This window comes from Triturus cristatus, chromosome 10 (assembly GCF_964204655.1).
Source record: "Triturus cristatus chromosome 10, aTriCri1.1, whole genome shotgun sequence".
Lineage (NCBI taxonomy): Eukaryota > Metazoa > Chordata > Amphibia > Caudata > Salamandridae > Triturus > Triturus cristatus.
Genome location: NC_140593.1, coordinates 1,144,857,958 through 1,144,882,838, shown reverse-complemented (window position 1 = coordinate 1,144,882,838; position 24,881 = coordinate 1,144,857,958). Strand labels below are relative to the sequence as shown.

At 44.0% G+C, this 24,881-nt stretch overlaps 1 protein-coding gene across 1 annotated transcript in view; it reads left to right on the top strand.

The window, feature by feature from the left end:
• The window catches only part of COG7 (component of oligomeric golgi complex 7), a 338,508-nt gene that overhangs the window by 166,924 nt on the left and 146,703 nt on the right, over positions 1-24,881 (top strand). The window contains exons 8-10 of the mRNA XM_085629498.1: positions 2,544-2,742; positions 14,115-14,242; positions 17,318-17,472. Of these exons, the coding sequence (XP_085485624.1) occupies positions 2,544-2,742; positions 14,115-14,242; positions 17,318-17,472 (482 nt within the window). The remainder of the gene's footprint in view (positions 1-2,543; positions 2,743-14,114; positions 14,243-17,317; positions 17,473-24,881) is intronic.

Sequence of the window (24,881 nt, the reverse complement as noted above, 5' to 3'; positions counted from 1 at the left end):
TAGCCCATTGGCTCTTACTTATAATTTTGCTTATGTGTTCAATCCTCGCTGCCCAACTCACACTCTGGAACCTCTCTTGCTCAGTCTGGTGCACCCTTCTTTTTGCCCCACTTTAACATAGGCAGAAGGTTGATAATTTTGAGATCATTTTTCTGCTTTTAAGAATGTTTCCTTTCCTCTGAAAATCTACTTGCCTGCCTCAGGTGTATCAGTGTCTATAGATGGGCTCTAGCAGGGAAGTTTCTCGCTGGTTGACTATCTCTGTGTTGGGGTCCGCATTGGTTGAGCTTCTCCCTGGTGGTCTCTAGTCTGGTCTGAGATGGACTGCAGCATATTATCTCAGATAGTGATTGTGAGCAGGTCCGCTCTTTTGCTTGAGAGGCATCCTCTGTCAGTATAGATTTAAACTCTTCTTTTTAAAATGATCCACACATCTGCTAAGTCTGTGTATTTAGATCTACCTTGACCCTGCGTCCATTGTTTCTGCCAGGCTGGTGAGTGTCTGACTAAGGATGATAAGAGCAGGGTAGTCTGTTGTTGTGAAAGCCCACTTACGTGGTATTTCCACTGTGATTACAGTACTAGGGATCCTAGAATCGCGCTGTAGACCCCAAGACTGTCTCAGTGCTTCCTTTCACCAGAGTGGTGAAGTTGCTGGAATCTCCAACTCCTTGTTAGTGCATTTTGTATACCATTAACCAGGGTGGTGTCTGAATACCTGAACAGGAACTGCACAACTTTCACAATCTCTACTGGACCCTTGCATCCTTCATGCTGTTGTGCCCTGTAAAGTCTTGATGTGAAGCATCCAGCGATAATGCACTTATCTGGTGTCATGGAAACAGATGTTGTCTTTTGAACTCTTAAGGTTCTGAATTGTCGGCAGTTGCTCCCAGGCTTGACAAATTCTAGCTTGTGCTACCTGCATAAGCTGGATAGTGAATAGAAGTTTTCCATTCACTGAGCTAGTTGTGTAGCTCTTGCCGAGCGAAGGAGTGACAAACTGAATTCAGATTGGGTAGATGGGGGCCGTCATGAGAGTTGGCACAGGGTTCTCTGCCCTGGTGTGTGGATGAATAAACCTGAGAGTGTCTCACCTGGGGCGTTTCAGAAATGTTTGAGCTGGCAAGCGTTTTTTTGCTGGACATGGTACTTCACCTACAATAGGAAACGTATCAATACAATCCTGGCCTATACACGATAGTATACATCACACTTCGCATAAACAAGTCCTGTTGGTGTATAAATACACTCACACACCTCCGCAAAACCCATATCGAACCCTGGTCTAAGACTGAAACGTTTAGAGAGTTATAACCAGGCTACTGAGAGGCACTTTAATTCCTTCTCGCACATTGGACTCTATTCGAGTGTAATTTAACAATAACCCAGTTTGTGTTTGGTCCTTTGTGCCGGATGTTAGTAGGTAAGGACATGGGGCCCCAAATAGCCTCTTAATGGCCCAAGGGGTACTATTTAAGTGTTGCTACTTAAAATCATTGAGCCTGCAAATCCATGTGCACTTCCCTTTGCCATATACTCTAAAGAAGTTCACAGAACCCTCCATCACCTTCCATGTTGGTAGTCGACTGCTGTTTGTCAGGGGAGTGCCTTGAGGGAAATAGGTTAGGGTGAACACATTCTGTTCTTGAGTGGGATCAGCAAAGATCACCATAGGACTCAATCCTATCCATATATAGTATAAAAGTGGAGAGGTACTAGACCAAGATTGGCTCTCTGAGTCAGACTCCTTTGGCATCTTGGGGATGCTCCACCTGGCAGGTAGCTACTACATGAGGTATCTCGGTGTCCATGAAACTGCAGGCTAAGAAGTGTAAACACAAAACAAACAAGGCTTCGTGCCTGTCCCACTTATACACCCAGGATCAGGAACATCCTTCATCCATCAGCACCACCCAATGCTGTTCCAATTTAGGAAAGAGTTGAAGCCGCACCTCGAACACTGCATCCCAATGCATTAACCGCCCACAAACCTGCTACCTCTTCTATCACATGTTGACTTTATGCCTGGCGTGGATCTTGTACAGTGTTCCGCTGCCTTTTTTCTGGGTTTGCGTTAAAAAAGTATCCCATACAGATGTACATTTTAACTGGTTTGTTAACCCACAGTGCATTTCGACATTTGGTATTTTTATGAAGTTTTTACAACAAATAATATCAGACCCTTTACGGTTTTAGACGCCCACTATAAAGTACAGTGGTATCACATTTCCAGTATAGCTGTACGCATGTTCCTGCCCTCAACAACAGGTTTTTCACTTGAGATTCAAAATCAGGTAGCAGAAGTGAGCAAACACACACTTTTGTCTGCAAAATTGAGAAATCCACTTTTCAAACATGACTTTTGCAGTTCTTTCATTTGAAAATGAAAAGGTTCCTAAAATGCACGTATTTCCATGTTCCCTCTTTCCACTACTTCTCATGTTGATGAGGTTTGGTCACCATTCTGATGGAACTGACATGCCTTCCCAACAAGAAGTTGTAAGCATGTCTCCCTTAACCTACTGATCTTGTGCTTGTAGGTCTTCAAGAGCCCCCAGGAAGTGGTGACGGTGCTCCTGATCCAAACGTTGTCTGCCATGGTCCCCTCGCTCCCCGTGTGCCTGAGTGCGGAGATGGAGCGCGTCGGCCCCGACAGCAAGTTGAGCACCCTTCTGGAGCTGCACGACGCCACCACGCACTTTGCCAAGGGGCTGGAAGCAGCCATCCTTCCTCACCTAGGTATGACATATGTTCCTAATTAACATATCCTTTTACTTTCTTCTTGCAAGAACCTACACAAATGTCCTAGGACCAAAATACGGCCTACAGTTTCTAGGTTCCTGAACCCCACAGTGCAGTACTCCAGGATGTAGCCCCATTGCATCATCACATCAATAAGACCCTCTCCCACAGTCACCTGCCTAGGTTTATCCAAAACATTCCAGACCCCTTCCAGTAGATCCAAGGGCCTGAGAAAGTAGGTCCAGTCGTTCCTGAAGCAACAGCCGTAGGTTTTAACCGGCCGCTCTGAATAAACCATGGATAAGGTACCGAAATAAATATAAAAGGCTAGTTCGCGTCAGTGCTCTAAGTGCCACAATGCTATTGTGCAATAGTAGTCACAGCAGCACGGCTGTATGCCTCCTTCTGTACCCAGCCTCCACTGGTTTGCAAGGTTTCAGCTGTCATGCATCCTGATACAGCAGCCTCAGAAGGGAACACATACAGCAGTGGTCTTCATAAGGAAAGGCTGGATAGGACCTAGCTCTGAAATTTGAGATTCTATCCCCCTCAAGCAGTCCCACTTCTTTATTTCTCTTGATTTGAGAATGTGCTGCTTAGTTCTGACAGAACGAGCACTGTCTTTAAATCATATTATTTCACAATCTTTTTAATTGCACATTCTTTGTTTAATTTATTTTACTGAACCTGCCTTGCATTAGCTTTACAACTCTGCCAAGTTTTTGGGTGCTTATTATCACTGAATTGTTTTAAATGGTTTCTCAATCATGTCTTTGTAGTTGTTTGTTTGTGTGATGGGACCATTTGAGTGGGGAGGTTTGTATCTGCAAATAATAATAAAGGCTGTTAAAGGATTTTCTTGTAATATGATAAAAATATTTTGTTCGCTTTTTCTTATTGTAGCCTCTTCAAAGAAATAGAATAATATTCGTGTGGGTGTTTTTTTATACCTGCCGCTAATGTTTACCATCAAAGGTAGCCCACAGATTGTCTTCAAATAAGGTGTTTAAGTTGTACAGTTCAAAGTATTACTTATGTTCTCCTATTATGAAGTCGATTCCCCGTTCAAGGCAATCTTGGGCCTTTGTGCTCAAGGGATATTTCTGCAAATGTACATTTCTTTGGTTGTACAAGTGTTTAGTTTGTCAGACATCTGAGTTTGAGAAGTACCTATTTCCAATTTCGGAAAAGAAGTCTACTTTCCAGAAAGCCATCTGGAAACTCCACTCCCAGTGAAAGAGAAGAGGATGGTATTTAATCATTTTTTCTGTAGACTCTTGAAGGAATCCTATCTCTGAATCCTGTGGGTAGTTTTCTTATAAACTGTGGACTTTATAGATGTATGTGTTTGTTTTTCTAGCAGCTTCTCACCAGCCAGTAGTACCTGAGGTTGTGTATCAAAAGAAATCTGCATTTTCTGTCTCGGTCCTTTCATTCGGCCTGAAGTTGGCCCCTCAGGACTGACCAGCAACTATGTATGAAATGGATACACTTAATTACATTGTTGTAGCATTTATTCAATATAAAATGTGATCATAGGGTGCAACAAATTGAGGGAGTGACCTGTGTATATGGGCGAACACGTGTCTCTGGGCTCAGGAATGTACATAAGTAAGCATGATCAATGAGTCTTGATGTGAGCAGATCATCAGCTTTTCTACCTCTTATAATTTTAAGATCATCCTCAGTACTAAGACTCAATTAAGAACACTCATGGGCTGAATAATTAAACACATATATAGAGCGTAACTAATAAGGCTTGGCATAAAGGTAGGATATACCATGAAAAATGGGAAGAGTAGAATGAAATGATAAGGGTGAATAGTAATCGGAACTCAATGGGTGTCACAGTCAGTAGTGGGACGGTACAATCCAAGACTAAAGGAACATGGTCAATGCATAGGGCTTATTAGTTTGCCGCTAAATGAATGAATATCAGTGGGATCTAGTCATTATAAGAAAATGAATGAGGCAAGTGGGTCGTTTAACACACATAATATCATACACAGTACTCACTTATGCTGTTAGTAAATAAAACAAGAAGAAGCGCCAGTGCTGCAAATCATTCAAGAACTGTTTTCTAGTGCATTGAACAAAACAAATGCTACAACAACCACTTTTTCCGTTGGATTTAATTCAAAATTGTTTAGGAAAAATCACATAAAATACATATCCAAATCACAATTTACCTATAAATCAGAAATTTTTCTTTTCACCATTACAAAAACCCACCCTTTCTTTCTTATTCACACTATTCTCCGAAGTTACCACCTTACATACTGTAATGCACATTCACTCATCAGACCTCGCATTCAATCTTCAAACTCACTTCGAACTTCACCACCAAACTGGCATTCATCTTCACTAACAATCATACTCCCTCCTAAACCTGCTCCCACAGATAAATTCTCTGAGGAGACACTTTATACAACAACTGAAGCAATAAAGTTTAGTACAACAAAGCGGCTAAGGCTATCGCCAACCACATATAGGGTATTCAATTGTTACAATAAACCGAAGTTCATATGATTAGCCTAAAAAATGCTGTGGTCTACGCGTTTCGAATCCCGTCGAATTGAGGGATTCTCCTCAGGACCAGAAAAGCTGAAAAACATGAAAACAGAAAGGCAGAAACCCTGTCTTAATGAATAACCTCAAAAAATGACCTTACTTGTCCTGCTTCTATACTCATCAGCGCTTACATTCAGAACTCAATCGTTCTCTTTTGTTCATCCCTGTAAAAGGCACATCACGTCATTTTAAGAAGAAAAGAATACGGGAAGGACCAAGGTATGAAAAATCTTCTTGCTTGTGGCTGTGCAAAAGGCGGTATGTCGCTCATGGAGATTCAACGTATGCACTACATTACTAAAAGAATCAGAAAGAACTGTTTTGAAGAACGAGCGAAATGGAGCTTTTAGATATATCAAAATCGGCTTTCATTTGAATCTAACATACCTGATTGAATGTATTCAGTTTTCAAAGGAACAAACTTGTCCAATTCAATTGAATGCCGGGTGGCTGGAAAATAATGAGAAACATATTTGTTGAGCCGTCGATTTTGAAAGTTTGGTCTACTAGGCACTCACGTTGCTACAGCGTGCTAGCCAATTGCGTAAAGCTAAAGGGATGTACCATAGCTTCGCTTACCTTAAAATGATTGATTACATCTCTTCACAAAGAAGGAATTCCCGTTTGTTTTTCGACCGGGCGGTTGTTCGAGTGAGACGCTCAGAGCTCCGTCATACAATTGCGTCTGACTGATGACATAATTGCTCAAAGGAAACTGGGAATTGTAGTAGTTCTAAAGCTGGTCAATTTCAGGACGGATCGTTCTTTGTATAGCGTCTTATCCATACTGCTTTCCACATGGTGCTTCCACTTACGTCTTTTGTTGAAAAAGAAGTGCACATATGGCTGCAGAACGCAATTCTATATACTCCAGGCACAAAGTGTGGATATTTAAAAAAACGGACAAAGTCATTCTTGCCCATTAGATAATGACAGCCTCCTGCAGGCATGATCATTCTTTGCATCTATATGGAGTCACAAGACGTTTTTCGCGGAAAAACTTGAGATTACAGTTTAAAAATCTCAAAGCTCGTTGAGCCCATTGGCTGTTGTATTAAATCGAATAATTAACATAGCCTCTCTTTTTGTTAGTTTGAAATCTAGGTCTCCCCCTCTATAGTCTTGTTCGACTTTAGAAATCACTGTCCACCTTAGATCTCTGTGTGTGTGTGTGTGTGTGTGTGTGTGTGTGTGTGTGTGTTCATGCCAGTGGTTTACTAAAGGTGCAGTTTGCACATTTTTCCTAATTCTTGATTTGTGTTGTGAAATACTGTGGCGGATTTCTTGGTTGGTTTTACCCAAGTACAGTTTTTTACACGGGCACCAAATTCCATAAACAACATATTTGGACTTACAGTTGGTGAAGGTCTCATGTTTCCAATGGATATCATTATATGTCAACAGTTCTCCCTCTATTGTTGATTCGCAGCAAATGCACGTGCCACATTTATGATGTCCTCTTACTGGAGGTAAGCCAATGTAATCAAGTAAAGTGGTTGGTTTTGATTTTGGTAATGCCGCTCTAACAATCTGATTGGCAATGCTTTTATCCTTCTTAAAAGCAAAGAGTGAAGCTTCTGTTAGTGATTTATCAAGATTTTTAACCAGATGCCAATTCTGAGAAATCACTTTCTTAAGCCAATTTGACGTGGGGCAAAAAGTTGATACACATACTATTCTCTCCATCTTGGATTTCTTGTATTTTTCAAGTAAGGTCTCACGAGGTATCCACCACGCCCTTTTCATTGCTCTCTTTAAAAGCTTACTAGGATATCCACGACCCAGCAATTTTTCTCTCAAGGCACTGGCATGAAGAATGTACTCCTCTTTGAAAGAACAATTACGCCTTATTCTTAGAAATTGCCCAAATGGCAAATTGTCCTTCAAGTTTCGAGGGTGATTACTTGAAAAATGCAGGGCCTTATTTCTAACCGTTTCTTTCTTGTAAAGTGTCGTCACTAATTGTCCATCTGACACATAAACCTCGACATCTAAAAATGACATTTTTAGGTTAGAGTAATTCAAACTGAATTTTATGTCGACTGGCCTGTTATTAAACCAGTCATGGAAAGAGTGTAGCTCTTTTTCACCTCCCGTCCACACCATAAAAATATCATCGATGTAGCGGACCCAACTGCCGATCCATTGTTTGAAGGGGTTGTTAGCATAGATTAATTTGTCTTCATATTTGGACATAAACAGAACTGCTAACTCCGGGGCGAATGGACACCCCATGGCTACTCCTTTTATCTGATAGTAAAATTCATCCTTAAAATTGAAGTAGTTCTTCTTTAGAGCAAACTTCGCCAATTCAATAATGAATTCTGTTGGAATTTTCACTGGTTGTATTCTGCTGTCCAATAATGAAGTTAGTACAGCTAGTCCTTCATCTTGTGGTATCTGGGTATATAAAGATACCACATCCATACTCACTAGCAAGTTGTTTTTGTCAAAATCCATTGACGCCAGTTTATTAATGAAATCAGTGGTGTCTTGTAAAAAAGATTTGACTTCAACCATAAAGGGTTTCAAAAAGAAATCCACAAATTTGGAAATAGGTTCTAGCAAAGAGTCACAGCCAGAGACTATTGGCCTCCCTGGTGGATTGTTTTCATCCTTATGTACCTTAGGGAGTGCATAAAAGATTGGTATTCTTGGATGTTTGTTTTGTAAATAATCAAATTCCTTCTTTCCTAGGAATCCTTGATCATATCCATTTTTTAGGATCTTGAACAAATGTTCTTGTAATTCCCAGGTGGGGTCCGCTGAGATTTTCTTATAGCATTCGCTATTACTGAGTTGTTTGTTCACTTCAGCTGTATACTGGGGATGCCCCAAACCACAATTGAACCGCCTTTATCGGCCTGTTTTATCGTTATAGAGACATCGTTCTTTAAATTTGAAAGCGCCTCTTTTTGTGCTGGTGTTATGTTATCTTTCATAGACTTTCTATTCTTTTTCTCCATCTCTGAAATCGCAGATAGCACAGTTCTTTCGAACGTGATTACCTCCTTGGGAATTTAAATCGAGGGTGGAAAAAATTTCGATTTCTTTCGCAGTCCCGTTGTTTCCAAATTATCTGTTATGGGTTGACCACTAAAAAAGGTTGTTAGGCGAATCTTTCTGCAGAATTCAATGAATTCTGTCTTCATTTGTACAAAATTAGTATTTCTTGTTGGGACAAAAGTGAGGCCCATCTCTAAAATACTTAGCTCCGCACTAGTCAGCACTTTATTTGAAAGATTATAAATAGATGACTTTTTTAGTTTTTGTAATTCTGTCTCCTTGTGGACATCTCCCATGGCTGATCGTTGAAACAAGTTTTTCCTCGTGTTTTCTGCTGGCCTCTCCCTAAAAAAGACTGCTGTTGTTGAGTTTGAATTTTTTTTTTAAAGTTTTGCTGAAAATTACACCGTCTATTGAAAGTGGGATGGTTATCACTACTCTCTGTTTCACTTCCACTGGAAGAGGATGATGTTTCGGAGAAAGAAATAAAATTATTTTTAGATCTCCCCTGATATTCTGGGAGAAATCTCCGTGCTTCCGCTCTTGAATAAAAATCTGTTTGGAGATATGGATAAACTTTGTCCAAGGAGAAGTTCTTTTTATCTTTTTCAAATTTTGTATTTTTTTGATTGATTGTGTAGTCCTTGAATTCTAAGATTTCTTTGTCTACTTTTTCTAACAATGCTTTTGAGTCGGTGATCAACTGATTTGTTTTTATCTCTTCTTCCAAAGTGGCGATTTCTTCTAGTTGTTGTTTTGACAATCTTTGTGCGGTTTCAACTGTAAGGACCATCAGGTCCCTACTTCATTTTGTTTCTATAAAACTGTATCCTTTTTTGTATAGAGGATCCTCTGTGAAGATTACTGGTATATTTCGTATTTGCAGTCCTCCTGGGATGGTTCCTGCTCTTAAGTGTTCAATCAAAAAATGACCATGAAGGTCTGTTCTGATTTGTTTCTTTTTCAATCTTATGAGTTTGTCAGATTCGTTATTAATTTTTGCTGTAGAGCTAAGAGCAGCAGAAGCGAACAAAGGAGGGTCACTTAGAAGTTTTTTAATATGGTCTTCACTATAGGCGAAAGTTTCATGTTCTGTCATGGTCTTAAAGCGTGGATCACATCACTAAATGTCTTGTCAACTCACTCACACTCAGACTCACACTCCTAACAGACAATCTACTCCATGAAAAAAACAATCCTATTTTCTTACTACTAAATTTGAGAGAAGCGCGGTTATTTCTATTTACCGCTTACACAATTATTCATTCATAACAATGTTATGGCTTTTTGTACTTGCCGAAAAAACCTCGCGGGCATGCGCTCGCTATACACAGGAAGACCAGAAATAGGGTTTGGCTTAAGAAGCAGCAAGGCCAAGCCAACCGAAAAAACAAGAAGAATCGCCAGTGCTGCAAATCATTCAAGAACTGTTTTCTAGTGCATTGAACAAAACAAATGCTACAACAACCACTTTTTCCGTTGGATTTAATCCAAAATTGTTTAGGAAAAATCACATAAAATACATATCAAAATCACAATTTACCTATAAATCAGAAATTCTTTGTTTCACCATTACAAAAACCCACCCTTTCTTTTTTATTCACACTATTCTCCGAAGTTACCACCTCACATACTGTAATGTACATTCACTCATCAGACCTCACATTCAATCTTCAAACTCACTTCGAACTTCACCACCAAACTGACATTCATCTTCACTAACAATCATACTCCCTCCTAAACCTGCTCCCACAGATAAATTCTCTGAGGAGACACTTTGTACAACAACTGAAGCAATAAAGTTTAGTACAACAAAGCAGCTAAGGCTATCGCCAACCACATATATGGTATTCAATTGTTACAATAAACCAAAGTTCATATGATTAGCCTAAAAAATGCCGTGGTCTACGCGTTTCGAATCCCGTCGAATTGAGGGATTCTCCTCAGGACCATTTTTTAGGCTAATCATATGAACTTCGGTTTATTGTAACAATTGAATACCATATACCATATATACGCCTAGATATGGCCACCACAAGTGAGAAATTATTCCATTAACTAGATCTCCAGCATGCGGATAAAACCGAGGTGTAGTTGCAGGAGTCTATGTCCTAACCCATAATGGAGCTAAGACGAATGATGGACGGGTAAGGAAGTTAATTTAATCCCGTGTAGACTCGCTCTACTGAAGTTATGAGGGAGTTTGGGTCAGTGGCTAGCAAGAAAAACACCAGTGCAGCATGGTTGAGAGACTAAATGAAAAAGGATGTTGGGGGTGCATGGCACATAGAGTTACATGCCGCAGGCACACCATTGGCAGAGTCAGCACCAGTTGTGGTGCAGTTGAAGATCCTGGACCTTGGGGTGTTAATCATAGTTCCAAGCATACAGGTTTGCCTGGGATAATTAATAAAGAATATTCATGAATTGCAAAAGTGAATAAATGAAAAATATACCTGAATAGGAAAAAAATAAACTTTTTGAAAAAGGGTAGGCCAGAAAACAAGTCTGTTATTCCATGACAATATTCGTAAGAAAGGTGGTTGGGAGCGGGGAGGTGGGTTCTTGTTTTTCGACTCGTGCTCCAACGGTAACATGAAGCGCACTAACAAAACAAAAAAAAAATTATTCTTTACATCTAATCCACGTTTTAAGAAGCTTTATTTGGTAAATCGGTTTTGACAAATGAAAGAATACCTAGGCGCTCCATCAGGGATAAATTGGACTTCCTTACATTCATCAGTCAGATGGCTTACAGCTTGTGAGCAGTAGTCCAAAAGATTAGGTGTATCAGATGGATCATCTAATCTCAGAACGTTTAATGCACAATGTGTTCATCAGTCAAAGAATATAATATTCAATTCCTCGGCGCTGTTCAGTCCATTAATGAAGGATTCCCATTGGGAAATGCATTTGCACTCCAACCTGGCCTCAGAGTTCCCTCCTCTTTGTGGTTTCTTCGAATCATGAATCTCCGTAGGGTTAGGTGAAATATAATGTTTGACAGGAGGACCATTCTGGACCTTGCACCAGATCCTACTCCTTTGTTGGCTGATCCAAGATGTCCCTTTTTATGAGGTGTGCTCTGTATACAGGAGGTCACATCGGCACCTAATGTACTATACCACATTGGTGGAGGTACATTTAGAAAATCATCTAATGCCTTATTTGATGTGATTGTATGGAACATATTGGCATTGGAAGTGTAGTTACAGGCCACACAGTTCTCAAATGTTTAGTAGTCAGTTACAGCTGGAAGACCCCACAAGGTAGGTAATATGTTAGTTGGTGGGAGCTTTTACAATGTTATACTTAATGTCGCTGCCACTAAAATTTAAACAGTAGTAACCTCAGTGCAGGGACACCAGTACCTCTATTGCTGAGGTTACTTTGAGTTATAATGTCTAGCATCTTTATAGTTTCTTTGCCCAGGTTCACCTTTACCCCATCGTGCTTCACCTTCAATCGCACACTGGTGTCCAAAATCCCAGGAATATGAAAAACTGGTACCAATCTTACATTAGCTAAAGAAGGTTCTGCAATAGTCCGTGGATCCGTCCAGTCCGATGAAGGATCTTCTTCTATATTCAGGGAATTACTGTGTCATCACAGTAGTTACCTCTGGTGGAATTTTTCAATTCAGGGTTGATGCTTTATAGCGGAATATCAGCACACATCCAACTGGAGAGGGATGTGAACAGTGAAGAAGGCGTTAAAAAGATTTCATGCTTTGATTCAGGGTGGGCAATGTCAAGACAGAACGGTTGATCCAATATTTTCCACCATCACAAAAAATGATCCTGTGACCCCTTGTGTTTCAGCAGAGTTGCAGGAGGTTCAACTTTCACTTTCTTGACTTGCTTGCATTGAAAGTGAAAAGATAGATCATTGGATACGCTATGGCTGATCTATTAGACCCACGACCCACTACTTTAGACGGATGAGTCACTGATATGTATAAACGGCAGAAATAATTTATGTACAATATTTCATCTATGTCTGTACACCGTAAGATGAATGCTATCATTGTAACAATAAACGAAATGTCAATAAAAATTGTATTATAATTTTTTTTTTTAAAAGAACGTGAAAAGATATGTCCAGAGGGTTTGTTCCTGATTCCCAGAGTAAGAGGCAATGGAGTTAAATGCGCTGCTAAACAAGTGACCTCAAAAACTCCTTTATGCCTTCCCATTTTCTCATTCATTTCCAGATTGCTGGAGAGGATAAGCGAAGCATCTCCTGAAGTGATTGTAGTAGTCCTGTTTAGCCCTCGGAGATCTTGGTTCCCTTTTTTAAAATTCATGGCTCTTGCTCTTCCCTGAAACTTTGAAGGAAACATTGCATACAATTTTTGCTCATCTTCATACCCCAGTCTGGAAATTTAACTGGAAGAGTTGCAGCGAAAGGGGCAACTGGTCCCATCCAGCTGTAGCTATACAAATCTCTTGCAGGCCTTTGACTTTAAAGGGTTAGGCTAAACAATGAAGTGGTGTAATGATCATTCTTTTTCTGCTTTTCAGAGGGAATTCCCTTCAAGTTTTGCAGTTTGTGTGACAGGGTTTTTCAGAACCGCAATCAATTTCCAATCAAATATCCCTGTAGTTTCATTATGGCATTTGGAGAACCTTGAGAGAATCTAGGGAAATGGGAGAACCTTGCAAATTGTCTTCTAAAGAGTTTGTCTTTCACATCCTAGTTTCAGAATACTCCTTGAGATTTTGCGATGGTGTTGCAGGTTCTTGAGAGTCATCCGTATCAGCCGCATCACTCAGTGTATATATACCTCTGGACCTTAGAAAAATCACCTTATTAGTGGCAATTACTTTGGACAAAAAGATTGGGGAGTTTGGGAAGTTACTGTAGCCTGATCCTAATTTTCTGTCAGACGTTCCCACTTACAGAGTAGGTACCAAGTTATAATTTGTATTTTCTTCTCCTTATCCTCCAGAGGAGGGATATTTTCCTGTAAGATGTGAGGAGGGCCCTTCTCATCTATTTGAAGAGGCCTTCTACTTTTAGAAGGTCTGACCATGTTTTGGCACTTTTGGGTTCGCAGGTTGAGGAAAAATGCTTCCTCAATGACTAACAGTAGATGGATAAGATCTACTGTTGCCCTGGCTTATTCTATTGTTGACCATGCTTTTCCTGATAGACTATAGTGAAGATTGGCCAGAGGTGTGGCAGCTTCTTGGTTGGAGGTTAATGGTGTACCATTGGCAGAAATGTGTTCTTCGGCAACTTGTGTGGCTTTGTTCAGCATTACAGACTGCAAGGAAATGATTTTGATGAAAAGAACTTTGGTGTGGGAGACTTGACTTAAAGTTTATCTTGTATTCTTTTTCACCGGATTAAGTCACTGCATGTTGCAGTAGTCTCCGTGTCCGTATATGATTCTCTTTTGGCTTTTTTTGTATAACCAAGCCCGTTAAAGTTTTGGTATTCCTTCCTAAGTAATGTCTTGGACCAGAATACAGGACATGGAGGTAATTTTCCCGATTACTTAAAGGAATCTTCATTACTCTTTATCCTTGTGTCCTCCTATCAGTTATTATGACCAACTCAACCCCCCTTCTCCGTTCTTCAATATGCTTGGTATGACAGGAGAAGCTGGGCAAAGCTGAAGACAGTTAAGGCACCCAGGGGGAGATGGGCGGGGCTTGTCTTCACAGTATTTCTTGGTTTGTTTTTTCTGTTCTTTCTAATTGTCTCTTCTTTCAAATCATAGCTTTTTCAGAATGACTTTCTGTATGTGCTGGGAGTGATAACTTTATCAGTCAATTCCTTTTTAGGTGACTATAACTTGGTGAAGGTGATGGAGTTGGTGGAAGCAGTGTTTGGGCCGTATGCGCCGTATCAGCTGCAGTTTGGAGACCTGGAGGAGTCCAACCTGCTGATCCAGATCAGTGCCATGCCTTTGGTATGACTTTTGCTGAGGAATGAACATGACTTTTATGCATCGTATTCCCCACATAACCCCGAAGATGCTCAGATAGTTCCTACATATTGGAGTTGTTGCAGTAATATAAAGCCCCAAGTGCCCTGGCATTCCCATTGAGTCTCCCATTTCTTTGAATTACCCATGGAACTCAATGACTTCTACAAGGCCTTGAAGGGCCTTGACACCAAGGAGCCCTGTACATTTTCTTTCCAGATTTGGGCCCATTTTCAATTAACCTGACTTTCCAGACTCCACCATTCCCTTTGCATCTTCTGTCACGTCAGTTCAAAACTGGTACCATTTGGTCTTTTCAGATTATCACTTCTCAGTGCACTGTGCCATGAATTTCCACATTTATTACACTGGCACCTGGAACTCTGGGGCTTCTGCAATGTCTTCTGAAATTCAAAACCCATGACATTCCTACTGAAATAGAGACGCACTTGATATATATCTGCTGCACACCATCCGCATCTGTTGTGCCTCTAGATCTCTCCACTATTTCCAAGTCCTGGACCCCATCTACAATCCCTGAATACCTCCAAGGCCCCAGTTAAGTCCCTTGAGAGTGTCTGACCTCTGTTATCCTCCCAGACACCATGGCGTCCCTTTTGCCACATGAAACGTTGGTGCCTATGCAACTTAATGTGTCCAGTTGAAAGTATTATACAGCTTCTGTATATTACAATTCCTGCCCCTTTGGTATATATCAGTATCTGCCCCAATGTTCTATTCTCATACACAGGGGATGCACCTGACCTCATAGGTATATTTCACTGCCACTGGTTGTGTGGGTGTGTTCTCCTGCTACGGGTGTGTGTTTCAGCTGCCATTCCATATTTTCCTTCTATATTCTGTTACCCTATGCTTAGAGGCATTACGGTGACACTATATTCCCCTATATTTGTGGATATCTTACACTCTATTGTAGACCTGTTTCTGCCCTTGTAGGCCTTCTGCTGTCTCCCTTGATTCAGGAGTCTCCCTCCACTCCTGGCTCATTTACTTCCATTCATTAATGCATTCTATTGCCAAAGGGTTATGGAATCAGGAACTGGACTGGATTCTCTCATTAATTTCTCATTTTGCCAGGGAGCTTCCCCTGCATAGTTCTGCTCCTTTGGGCCGTTGAAGTGTCTGAGTGAAAGATAACAGAAATACCATGGATCGTAGTCATTCCGTCGTAATCCTGATGAGAGCCGGTAACATCTTTACTTTAGTAACAGGCTCCCATTGAGATTATGAAATGACTGTGTTTTACAGCCCCTCTAGTTGGATTCTTCTGCCAATCCAGGTGTATTCTGCTGTCCCTTTAGGTGTATCCTGAGGCCATCTAGGTGTTTTGCACAACTGGGACCGTATTACAGAAGTCCCTCAGCGGCACAATGGGCATTTGCGCCCGCTTGGGGCACTTCGATATTACAGACGGGGCCGCAAACACTTTTGCAGCCCCTTGTGTAATTCAGATAGCGCTGGCGCACATGTAACTCTAGTGCTATTCTTAGAAGGCATTTCCTCATGAGGGAACGTCTTTGCCTCTGCACCTGTGCCGTCATACTGACGTGGGCGCAGAGTCAAGCATGCCTTTAGCAGGCCCACTTTCAGTGTGCCACAAAATGGTGTCACACTTTCAGTTTGCCTCATAAAGACGCCCCTCTGGAGGAATGAAAGCAGGTCCCATGGACCACCCAGACATTCTTTTGCAAGCGGGTGCAGTGACTCACTGCATCTGTCTGCAAGGGGATCTCTAATCCCTTTTAAAAGTGCAGATGGGTTGCACTGCTCCATAACTCTCTTGAATGTGCTGCCCTCGGGACAGTGCATTCAACATAGTAGGACGCATGCGCATTCAGCATAAGAGGGCGCACTTTCCCTGTTTGCACCTGGTGCACCTGCTCAAACGTGTGCCATGGTACTAACAGGAAAAGAGCACCCTATCTGTAATAGGGCCCCTGGTGTTTGGGGTTTGCAACCGATACTGCTGTATCTTGCTAACCCTGCTTCGATGTATTAGCTGCCTTTGTTGGGTACCTCCTAATGATGAGTTCCATAGCTCTACTTCGTATTTGCCACTGCTCCCTAGTTTGTATTTTCCTGCTTTCCTAATGGGTATTTTCCTGCTGCCTTAGTTAGTGTTCCCCTGTGGCCTACTTCGAGTTTTGTCACTGAGCAATTTGGTGGGTTTTTTTCCCACTGCTCTAACTGATGTTGTTTCTCACTTAGTTGGTGTTTTATCCCGCTTACCAAATGGGTGTTTTATATGTTAACTTAGTGTAATTTTGTTCCCCACTATCCTAGTTATTTCAAGTATTTCTTTTTTTGCTTTTTCTTTACATATAGATAACACATACTCTTGCTCTGAGTCTATTGGCTTCCGTTAGATACATATTCATGTGATGTGCTACAAGGCACATCATGTGTAGCTCTTTTTTGTACAGAGCCCTACGTTATAAAAATCCAGAATGCATGAATGGCACGTTATAGAGAGTGTAAAAAAACCTGTAACATGAAAAATCTTTAGATTAGTGTAATTTTTGGGCATGTCTAGACTAGCTTAGTGTTAGTGGCAGTTTTATGCTTTAGTGGCACTGAGGATACCAGTTTCTCTATTTGTTTGACATACTTATGCAGTTTTTTCAAATTAATTTCCCATTATCAGGATAATAGTGCTCCGTTGTGGGCTCAGGAGTCCACTAACCTTCACATCCGGTGATGGCTGTCAAGGCAGAGAAGGTTTTTTTCCGCGTAAATGTATTTTTGCTTTACCGTCAGTGTTTCCGTTGCTGTTGCGCATCTATTTCTCTCTATCTCTGAGATCATCTGCCTCCCTTCCATGTATTCTTCCTTCCGAAAGATGCCCTTGAATGCTTATTGATCTGCTGCTCTTTAGTTGCAACCCTCTTCCTTCATAGGTGTTCCCACTGGTATTTCATGTCTTTTGTGCTGTTCCACTAGGTTATTGTTTTGCTGTGCAACTGGAATGTAGTTGGATTCTTATCTGTGATACTGAGTGACTGCCAGGCAGTGGTTGAGCCATTTCTTTTCTCTTTGCAGGAGCATGGGGAAGTTTTGGACTGCGTGCAGGAACTCAGTCAGTCTGTGAGCAAACTTTTCAGCTTGGCTTCAGGGGCAGTGGAGCGATGTATCAAATTGACGGATGGATTAGGAGCATGTGGGCTGCTCCAGGCGCTTCAAGCACTCTTTAAAAAGTGAGCTTAAAATGGTCTTGTCACATTCTAAAGCACCCAATTCCCTGATTAGTTCCATAAAGTATACTAGTAAAATGTTATGCCACTTTAATCCTTTTTTAAGGTGTACAGGTCATTGAGCAACACATAATATAATACGGAGTCCATTGATGTATTTGGATGGTTCTTCCAAGTTTTTATCGTTATCTGAAATAGACTTCCAGCTGCAGATTCTTTACCTTCGAGTTATCCCTAGGCATGAGTCTGGATCCGGAATGTTTTTGTGAGCAGTACCCCTGCTTGCCTGTATGTAGCATTGTTTGTCTCCACATGTCATTGTCCATGCTGTAAGTGACGTGCGCAGTGCCTATATAGTCGCCACCCCAGATTTCTTTTCGTTCCATGCCAGTCAGTGCAGATCCTGAGAAAGAGAAACCCTCGTCATTTTTTAAATGACTCTTTTTTTGACGTTTTGTCAAACGTTTTTGAGAATTCTACTCCTGGTGTGGCAGGATGTCTCCTAGAAATGCTGGCTTCAAGCATCTTGGATGCCACTGGTGCCTCGAGCGTGATCACGACTTGAAGACCTGCATCGGCTGCCACGCCATGTACCCCAAAGCCTTGAGGGAGCATTCCCTCAAGCTCCTTGCCGCTCAATGTTCAACGCTGCAACTGTCTCGATCCTGGCTAATAGGAAAGGCCAGGTATCGGTCATGGAGCCTAAGATCTTCGGCGCACTCAAAGTCATCTTCCAGTAAATCCCACTAGAAGAAAAAGAGAAAGAAGTTGGAGAGGTCTTCGACTTCACCCGTCTGTCAAAGACATCTAACAAGACAAGGTAGCATTGTTATTTGAGGCCTGGCTCTGTGGTAGAGCCTATGCCATGGCCAGCTCTGTCCTTCTCCAAGAGCTGATGCAACCTCAACCTCACAAATTTTATGAGGCCATGCACCTCATATTGGGGCATCCCGTGACTGCTGGCGTGCCTTCGGGCCCCATGGGTTCGGAGGGGCAACTTTTGGTTTTCTGCCCCGGCTCCAGTTGGGCCTCTTGGATCCACATATGGATTTAGACTAGCGCCGGTCATACCACCTTGATCTTCCCCAATTCTGACACTGTCCCCATTCTTATCCCTGACTCAGACACAGAGCCAGGAAGTGAAATCTGACTCAGACTCCTGCACTGACTGGAGCCATGCCTTCCAAGCCGGAACTGTAGCCCTATTTGTTTGGGCTGGGACTTGGGGAGGATTGTGAGGGGCCACTGGACCCTGAGGAATATCTGCCCCTAGACCACAAAATTGACTGGTGTGAGGAATTTGCGGACACCTCTCCAGATGCTAGCATGGTCTCTCCTCCTACTCTGGCTACAGAGGAGAGAAACTCTTTTGCTATGGTGGTGAAAAGTGCGGCCGAGGTCCTGGACCTTATCCTGCTCTCACTAATGTCTTGACAGAGGTGCTTTAGCTGGGAGTGACTCTTCCGACCCCCCCCCCCCCTTCCCCCCAGAACCGCTTCTCCCATTTAATGAAGCCCTTATGGATGTCCAGACCCTGCACAGGGGCTCCTGTGAACAAGACAATTGTCCACCCCCAATGCCCGCTCCAGGGGACCTCCATTTCCTCATGCAACACCCTACCCCAGAGAGATTGGTGGTCTAAGCCTACACTTCTCAGGTAGATCCTGGCGCATTCCCTTCCACACCACCAGGTAGGAAATCCAAGAGACTTGACACCTTTGGCAAGAAAATGTTTTCTTCCGCTAGCCTGGCACTGCGGTTTTTGAACGCTGCGCGCCTTCTGGGCTGTTACTCCCATGCTCTATGGGATTTGGTTGCACAGGTGCTGCCCATGGTCCTGGAGGAGGCTCGGGCATATTCTATATGCCAGACGGGAGAGATGCAGCAAATGTCACGATCTGTTGTGACCTGAACATGAACATCTCGCTAGGCAGTGTGGTTTCCTTGTCCATGGCCTTTTGGCGCCACGTCGGGCTGAGGGCGATTGGCTTTTCAGGGGATGTCCACGGTCACTTATGGACATGCCCTTTGATGGCTCCCGTCTCTTTGGAGACAAGGCGGGCTCAGCTCTGCAGTGGATAGCAGAGCTACGTCCAGCTCCTTGGGCCTTTCCATGACCCTCGACCAACACCAGTTTGCCTTTCACTCCTTTTGTGGCTACAGAAGGAGCTTTCAGCCACGTCTTTACCCACCCAGTCACCATGGCGCACAAGCTTTCTAGCCTCTGCGTGGCCGAGGACTGGCAGCCAGAGGTGGGAGCAGTCCAAGACCCCCGGCAGCTGCAGCCTCCAAACCCATTTAGGTGCCCCCAACCACCATGGGCACTAAGTGGAAGGCAGGATACGCCATCCCCTGCACCACTGGAGGTCGATAACATCAGATGGCTGGGTTCTTCAGATTGTCTGAAGGGGCTACTCCCTCTCCTTTGTAACTTCCCCTCCACCCATGCCACCCACTTGTGACAGGCTGACAGAGGACCATCTCTCCTTATTCCGCCAGAAAGTGGCAGTTCTCTTGGCCAAGGGAGCCATGGAGAGGTTACCGATGCCAGACAAAGTTTGTGCATGTTATTCCCCCTACTTTCTGGCACCCAAAATGTATCCTAGACCTGCCCCCTCTCAATTTCTTCATCAAAAAGTAAAAATTCAGAATGCTCACTCTCTCTTAAGTCCTGTGTGCCCTGGACCAGGTAGACTAAATGCTAGCATTGGACTTGCAGGATGCATACTTTCACATTCTCATCCTGCCTGCACACAGATGTTACCTGCGGTTCACGGTAGGCCACAAGCACTTTCAGTTCGGCGTGCTCCCTTTTGGCCTTGCCAGCACCCCTTGGGTGTTCACCAAGGTGATGGCAGTGGCTGCAGCTCATCTGGGAAGTTCAGGCATACCAGTCTTCCCCTATCTCAACGACTGGCTGTTGAAGGCAGGCTCCTCCCTGGCAGTCGTCTTTTCCCTCCAGACTACAGCGGACCTCCTGTACTCGCTGGGGTCCACTATAAACATGCCGAAGTCACAACTGACTCCCTCTCGGATGCTCTTTCATCGAAACCATTCTGGACATGGGGCAGTTTCGGGCTTATCCTCCTGAATGGCAAATCCAGGATATGTAGGCTATGATACTGATGTTTCATCCTCTATCCTAGGTTTTGGTGAGACTAACTCTGAGGTTGCTGGGCCTCATGGCCTCCTGCATCCTGCTTGTGACACATGCCCTCTGGCATACGCGGACTCTGCAGTGGGACCTGAAGTGCCAGTGGGCAAAGCATCAGGGAAATCTCTCCAACATGGTCCAGATCATGGAGGGAATTGCAAAAGATCTGCAGTGGTGGTTAACAAATCACAATCGAGTCAGCAGCAGACCCCTCTCCCTTCCCCAGTCAGTGGTGACCGATACATCACTCCTGGGATGGGGCGCTATCTGGGAGAGGGGGATATCATTGGTCTCTGGCATCAACCTACTGGAGCTCCAGGTGATCTGGCTGGCATTGAAAGCCTTTCTACCCTCCATCAAGGGAAGGCTAGTGCACTACTGGCATGTGGTATTGCAACAAACAGGGCGGGGTGGGTCGTGGACCCTTTGTCAAGAGGCCCTGCGTCCTGGAAATGGCTGGAATGCCAGGGCATTTACCTGATGGTTCAACACCTGGTGGGGTCGCTGAATGCCAGGGCGGACAAACTCAGCCTAAGATGCCTATCAGATCATGAGCGCATCTCCATCCGGAGGTGATGCTAGGTCTCTTTCAGCAGTTGGGAGAACCTTGGATAGATCTGTTCGCCACTGGCGAAAATGCCCAATGTCAGCTGATTTGCACACTGGTTCTCAAGAAGATCCTGAACGGCCAGGCGCAAGTCATTCTTGTGACTCTGGACAGGACTCGCAGAGTTTGGTATACCGAGCTGTTGAGCATTGCCCTTCGTCCTACGATCAGGCTGCCTCTTGGGGAGGATCTTCTGTCGCAGCAGCAGGGGAGGATTCTCCAACCAAACCTGTCAATGCTCCACTTTCATGCATGGAGATTCAGCGATGACAGCTGACAGCTTTTGACCTTTCGCCTGAAATCTGAGCATTGAGACTTGAACCTCCTGAGGCGAATAGCCGGGAGCCACTTAGCAAAACCTTTTAAAATTGTGTAAATTGTTTTTAACTCACTTGCAAATCCGCTCCCCAGCACTTACTGGAAACTCCCCAAACAGACGACTTGAACTCTGTTCAGGGGCAGAAAACGTTCGCTAGCCGCCATCACTTGCCTCGAGGAGCCACGGGACACGCCCACTCCTGTTGGCCACGCCCACCCTCCACCAAGTATAAATGCGAGCGCTGACTACGAGCATCGCATTGAGACTTGAACCTCCTGAGGCGAATAGCCGGGAGCCACTTAGCAAAACCTTTTAAAATTGTGTAAATTGTTTTTAACTCACTTGCAAATCCGCTCCCCAGCACTTACTGGAAACTCCCCAAACAGACGACTTGAACTCTGTTCAGGGGCAGAAAACGTTCGCTAGCCGCCATCACTTGCCTCGAGGAGCCACGGGACACGCCCACTCCTGTTGGCCACGCCCACCCTCCACCAAGTATAAATGCGAGCGCTGACTACGAGCATCGCATTGAGACTTGAACCTCCTGAGGCGAATAGCCGGGAGCCACTTAGCAAAACCTTTTAAAATTGTGTAAATTGTTTTTAACTCACTTGCAAATCCGCTCCCCAGCACTTACTGGAAACTCCCCAAACAGACGACTTGAACTCTGTTCAGGGGCAGAAAACGTTCGCTAGCCGCCATCACTTGCCTCGAGGAGCCACGGGACACGCCCACTCCTGTTGGCCACGCCCACCCTCCACCAAGTATAAATGCGAGCGCTGACTACGAGCATCGCATTGAGACTTGAACCTCCTGAGGCGAATAGCCGGGAGCCACTTAGCAAAACCTTTTAAAATTGTGTAAATTGTTTTTAACTCACTTGCAAATCCGCTCCCCAGCACTTACTGGAAACTCTCCAAACAGACGACTTGAACTCTGTTCAGGGGCAGAAAACGTTCGCTAGCCGCCATCACTTGCCTCGAGGAGCCACGGGACACGCCCACTCCTGTTGGCCACGCCCACCCTCCCAACACCACCTATAAATTATGTGTCAGTTCAGGCAGCGCAGCGGACGAGCGCAGCGGGCGCGACGATGGCGCGCCGAAGGCGCGCTTAAGGCAAGCTCGTCTGCGCTCGTCCGCGCAAGGCAGAGCGCAGAGCCAAGCCAGACCACTAAATCCAGTACCCAGACTTGGAGATACAACAAAGACGAACTGCTACACCTCAACAAAAAGGTACATAGCTCGTGCCTACATGGCATTTCCGCTGACCGCCCTTCTACTCGATGCGCCCACTGTTCATACAGTTGTAATCCCTCCGTATCCACATTGCCCCCCCCTATCCCGATACGCATGGCCCTTATCAACTGCAGATCTCTCCCTAAGCACTCGACAGAAATCCACCTTCTATTGGAAAACCACAACTTAGAGGTGCTCTTCCTAACCGAAACATGGCTGGGACCGGACTCAGATCCTGATATTGTCAACTCCCTTCCCCAGGGTTTCCTCATACAGCGTATAGACCGACCTAAAGGAAAAGGCGGTGGCATTGCCATAATTCATAAAGAACAGCTATCATGCCGTCTCCAAGTCAGCCCACTTGCTGACTGCGAAAACGTCATGTATGCTATTCAGGTCTCCCCTTGCCAAACCATCTCTGGCTTCCTTATTTATCGCCCCCCAGGACCATTAGGTCAGTTCTGCGAATCCTTAACGGAACACTCCTACACCCTGACCGCAACCAACTCCTCATGTTTGATCCTGGGCGACCTAAACATCCATTTCGATAAAAAGGAAATCAAACAGACCGCCGACTTGATAGCAGATCTTGAAACCCTCCAATTGAAACTATTAGGCCATCTACCCACTCACACCTTGGGACACATGTTGGACCCAGTATTTACCAACATTCACGACCTCACTACTCGTGATCCTATTCCAGTCCCCTGGTCTGACCATCACCTCGTTCCTCTATATTGGCAGATCATCCGCGCCCCTCGTACTACCGCCCCTCCCAGTAAACCCTCACGATCTTGGTCTAAACTTAATGTAGAAACCTGGAAATACCACCTAGAGAGCTCCCTTCCTGCACCCAACAACAACCTCATCAGCGCTGATGCAGAATTCTCAGCTTGGATTGCCAACTCCCTAGACAAAACTCTCCCCCAAAAAATTTCCTGTAACCCACGGAACAAACCCACCTCCCCCTGGTTCACTGATGAATTGCGACTACTAAAAAAAGCCTGCAAAAGATCTGAAAGAGAATGAGGAAAAAATTCGACCATACCACTAAAACCATATATAAAACTACTCTTCTCACCTACAAAAAAGCAATCAAAGTTGCACAAATTAACCACTTCGAGGAGAAAATTAAATCTTCTCACAACTCAGCCCGGGAAACTTATCAAATAGCGAAGAAACTACTCAAAACACCAGATCCTCCCCCTCTGGTGGAACCCTCAGTCACCCGCTGCAACGAACTCGCAGAATTTTTTAATTCCAAAATTACTAAAATCATTAATTCACTCCCCCCTACCTCTTTCAATGCCCTCAGTGCCCCCTCTGACGTCAACCCACCCAACAATCAGCTGTTAGAATTCACTCCGCTCACAACTGACATCACTCTCCGCATACTCAGTTCTATTAAAAGTGGCAGCCCTTCCGACCCTGCTCCGTTGAATATCCTGAAACTAGTCGGACCCACTATTCTACCTAAGCTGACACAACTCATCAACGACTCACTTTCCCTAGGCACTGTTCCCCCCAGCTGGAAAAGAGCTATGGTGAGAGCATTGCTCAAAAAACCCCACCATGACCCACTAGAACTTGGCAATTACAGGCCAATCTCCTTACTTCCAGGTGTCAGCAAAATAGCTGAGAAACATGTCAACCTAAATCTCTCCCAATACCTCGAGTCCAACAAACTATTGGAACCCTCCCAAACAGGATTCAGGCCAGGCCAGAGCACCGAGACAGCAATATTAGCGGTAGTCGAAGAGGCAAGGAAGATCATAGACTCAGGGGGATCAGTGGCAGTGATCCTCCTGGATCTTAGTGCCGCATTCGACACCGTTAACCACTCTATCCTTATCCAAAGACTCAAACACCTTGGAGTCACAGGAGTGGCCCTGGCCTGGTTAGAATCCTTCCTCAAAAATCGACTTTTTCAGGTGACAGAGGGCACCTTCACGTCCAGACCTACAGCCATCAACTGCGGGGTACCACAGGGCTCGTCCCTGAGCCCAACCCTTTTTAATGTTTATATGTCCCCCCTCGAGAAGGTCGTCGCCCCTTATGGCATCAAACTCCTGACATATGCCGACGACACTCAAC